We start from the raw sequence: 4,250 nt of genomic DNA, 5'->3' as shown, positions 1-4,250 counted from the left end.
CTTCATGGTCACCGTTTGCGTTCCCTCTGAATATTTATACCTCAACACCTCATAACCTTACATCTTCCCTTCATTAAACTGACAATATTCAAATACGTAAACGGCTACTGTACGCTCAAGGAGATTATGAGCTCAACACTTACCGTACAGTCATTGCAAAACAGAAAAAAAAAAAAAAAAAAGAAGAGCGAGGTGCTGGCCCTTTTCAGCCTGAAGGAACTTCTATCGGAATTTGGTGGTAATTCTACGGCGAAATTACCATCACTATTTCTGCCGTGGTATTATTTTCACTCTTGGCTATACAAAAGGTGACAGTCGCCGTTTAGATAGTAGAGTAGGTAGACACTTGTATTGCTGTTCTTCATAAACGAAGAGCCGCCAGTGATCCAGTGGAAATAAGAGCACGCAAAAGTGAGGACTGTCATTTTCAGTATGAAATAATCTTTCTGCATGTTTTTTTTTTGTTTTTTTTTTCAATCAACTGAGGTCGTCTTTGACTGTAACATAATATTTGAATTGAGGCTGCAGTGCCAGTGAATTAGTAAAAAGTCAACCTTAAAAATAAAATTGGAATAGTTTCAATCAAATTACTAAACAAATTACTAAGCGGAAAATACCCAGCTCCTGCGAATTTACGATTATTCGCCGCGATGTCTCGAATTACAATCAAGGGGGGGGGGGGGGCATTCTTTTCCCACGAGAGATCACCCTAAAGATAGCGCCATTGACGTTATAACACAGAGATAAAGTTGGCCATGATGAATAAAAGAAGATGAAGCGGACTCTAGCTTTCAACACTCCATGCACCTCCGCTATAAGGCACTCTATGTATCGCTTGTTCCTTGTCCAGTTCTTTATATATATATATATATTTTTTTGCCACGACTGTGCAATAAACACGATTTTTAACATTTCTGCAAGAGAGAAATCCTTTTCGTATATAGTTGCTCTGCAGTTAGCGTTTCGTGCAACACATGCGTAAAAAGCGACAAGATGAGAGCCGGAGCTGTTCTGTCTTCAAAACTATATACTGTAAGGAGACTGAGACTCGGTGACCAATATTAAGAATATTTATATTCGAACTTGTCTACAGTGCCCGGTCGAGCCACGCGACTCATTTGAGATGATGATGGTGACGCGCGACGACGACGATTAAGACGCAGTCATAAAATACACAAAATACTATATTTTTTTACCACCGAAAATCGATTCCCATACATGCCAAGCATCTTCTGATTCCCACATGCACCTCCCCTACACGTTAAGGGAATGCAAAATTTTAATGCAGAATTAGGAATACATTCCACCCGCAACATCAATCGATGCTCCAGTCATGAAACTGCTCTTTGGGCTCAGCATGAACAAACTCGTTTCAGATATTTCTATCGGCTCCGCCTTGCGCTGCATGGGTATGTCGATCATTATTCGATTTCGGATAAGTTCAGGTGGATATTGTGAAATCATTGGTGTATCGGTGAGAGCGGGCAGGATCGCATTCAACCGTATTCCCTTGGTCCCGAGCTCCCGAGCCACAGACTTGGTGAAGGCAAGAACGGCGCCTTTGGATGCCGCGTACGCGGCAACTCCCGGTAGTCCGCCTTTGCCGCCAATGCTCGCAATATTCACGATGGCGCCATCTGTCACGTTGTTAGCCAGCATGAACTTGACCGATTCCCGTGTTACGAGGAACGTTCCCTGCAATGAAATTCGTCTCCTTATAATCATGGGCATTCACAATGTGTCTCTCTCCAGACGCAACTATTCACGTAAAAATCCCACTATGCTCCAACCGGACTATAGAGTTTTGAATAACTATATATTCCTTCGAAAACACAATTTCCCTTCTGAAAAAAAGAATATATTTTGCCTTAAATAACAACATTATTTTCTTATATATTTCAACAACAGAACACAGTCGATTATATATTTCACCATTTGATATTTGTTTATATGGTCCAAATAACGGATATTTATCTCGTCTTAGTGACCACGAATTTGCTCAGGATATTGTTCAGGTCGTGTCATCTTCCCGTTAAACAATAATGGTAACATATGAAAATAGCATAAAAGGGCGGTATCCCAGGTAGAGTTCTTAGGGCGAAAAACGTTTTTTGTCTTGAAATGCAGCTCCTCAAAAAGGCAGTAGAAGTCATGGTGCAGTCTAAACTGCTTTTGCCAGAGACGAGTTATATCGACTTTAATTCCCCAAATAAGTGTCCATGTTAGGCTTAAGTGCTGTGTGTTTGACGTTTATCTGGCACATTTGGGCCTAAATTGCCAAACCAAGTGTCAGAGTTAGGCATCACTTCTGGTTGTTCGGTTTTCATATAGAAACTTTGGGACTAAATTACCTCCAAACATTCCTTGATTTAAGCTTCGCTACTCGTGTTTCACTTTATATGTGGCATTTTTGGCACAAGTTTGGCACTTAAGCAATTATATGGCGAGCAAAAGGGAAACCATAGAAACAAAAAGGAGAGGTTCTCCGGCACTATATCTAACGCCTTGGAGAAATGTCGCGTTAGGGCCAAATTAGGCCCCTGGGATTGCCAAGCTTGTGCCAAGTTCGGCGTTTCACTGGTATGTTACCCGAATAGGTATAATTGACGTGTGACTTACTCTTAGGTTGGTAGCGACTATATTGTCAAATACGTCGTCGCTAGTCCTGTCCACTGGCGTCGGCGTCTGCAGAATACCGGCGCTGTTGACCACGAGACTGAGATTCGTTTCCGGGAACGCAGATCTGATATCTTTGAAGAGGGTCTCTACATCGGCCGATCGCCGAACATCGGCATACATTCCCTTGTGACCAGAGTCCATGATATCTGTGAATCAAAAGAAAATAGAAGAATGAATTTTATAAATACCACATACATTACTTACACAATTTTATCATAATAACCAAACGAATGCCGTGAAAAGAAATGGGACGCCAAGAGTACCAATTTTTAGAGAAACCACCTTTAAAATATTTGTTTCGAACCCGCGAGTAATTTTTGAATGGCAGCCAATGTGATATACGCAAAGGTAACTAGTAGCAGATGACAAGATACTAACATGTTCGACTAAAATTTCAGCTTTATACGAAAGTGCGACCTATACTTTGCTTATAACTGTGAGATTAGATGTCATTTAGAGTTTCCGTGCCCTTTGTTTTAGAGCAAAAGCATAAACATTTTGGTCCTTTTCTGTATAATCATTAAATCAAGAAATCAATAATCCTTCGCTCGTATGGTATGCCACTCAAAGAATTTGTAAGCCTTTATAAGAATGCATTTTTCGTTTGAACTGGTGTGTAAGAATATGCAAACAAACCTTGCAGCATTTTGATGGTTTCTTTAGTGCCTGTCATATTAATGTCGGCGACGATGACTGTCGCTCCTTCACGAGCCAGCACTTTGGCGACACTCTGGCCAATGCCGCTCGCTCCACCGGTGACAAGTGCTAGCCGACGGCCAAGTTGTAAGGAGGAAGAACCTTCATGCCGATGTACGTGATCACTGCCAACACCTGAAGATTCCCCCGTGGAGGAGACAGAGTACATTGTGGCAAATTTCTAGTAATCCTCAAGAGAACACGAACCGAAGTGCCGAGAATAGTCCGCCTATAAAAACGTCGCTTACATTCTCGTCCATATTTAGCGCAGACGCGATTAAAACACGGCAGAATATTATCTTGTTTTGCCAGACCTTAAGATTGCAGTCTAGCCAAGATAAAAAGCTCACGTTATCTTTGCAATGTCGTCATTTGCTGATATGCGAGGCAATTCTTGGCAGCTGGAGTTTCGCGGGTAATATTCAACTCCCGATAAGCGCCCCTTATTCGAAAGGTGAAGTCATAGGAAGTTTATAGCATCAATACGAAAATACCCCGTCCACGCGTCAACCAATTTTCGCATAAATTCGGATGACTGCTTTAATGCATATTTACCGCCCTTATCATTTCAGCGAAAAATGCTGAGCAACATTCGCGATGTCTGATATTGTCACCTGCGTGGCGAAGTGCATAACATGCTGCTCCCACGCCATAGGCCGCCGCAGGGTTCGAATAGCGGCCTATATAAAAATTGGCTTACTATTTCAGCAATGTTTCTTTTTTGTTTAGCACGTTTTCAGGCAAAACAGGAATTATGAGGACTAATTACTGCTTTGCCTGAAAACATGCTAAACACGCAACAAACATCGCTGAAATAGTAAGCCAAATAATGGACTGAAATAAATATTTTTCGCCAAGGAGTGGAATCTAAACTT

At 41.6% G+C, this 4,250-nt stretch overlaps 1 protein-coding gene across 1 annotated transcript; it reads right to left on the bottom strand.

Annotated features, from left to right (window-relative positions):
• Nucleotides 1–1,052: 1,052 nt before the first annotated feature.
• Nucleotides 1,053–3,634, bottom strand: LOC8030800 ((3R)-3-hydroxyacyl-CoA dehydrogenase-like). Its single transcript, XM_040215596.1, has 3 exons — nt 3,316–3,634; nt 2,620–2,825; nt 1,053–1,695 (listed from the first exon to the last, which is right to left on the bottom strand). The coding sequence occupies exons 1-3, from the start codon at nt 3,542–3,544 to the stop codon at nt 1,291–1,293; spliced, it is 840 nt and encodes a 279-aa protein (XP_040071530.1). The 5' UTR covers nt 3,545–3,634; the 3' UTR covers nt 1,053–1,290.
• Between the last annotated feature and the right edge of the window lie 616 nt (nt 3,635–4,250).

This window comes from Ixodes scapularis, unplaced genomic scaffold (genome assembly GCF_016920785.2).
Source record: "Ixodes scapularis isolate PalLabHiFi unplaced genomic scaffold, ASM1692078v2 PGA_scaffold5__190_contigs__length_132052651, whole genome shotgun sequence".
NCBI classification, from domain to species: Eukaryota; Metazoa; Arthropoda; class Arachnida; order Ixodida; family Ixodidae; genus Ixodes; species Ixodes scapularis.
The sequence above is the reverse complement of the archived record's forward strand: the minus strand, read 5'-3'. Positions and strand labels throughout refer to the sequence as shown.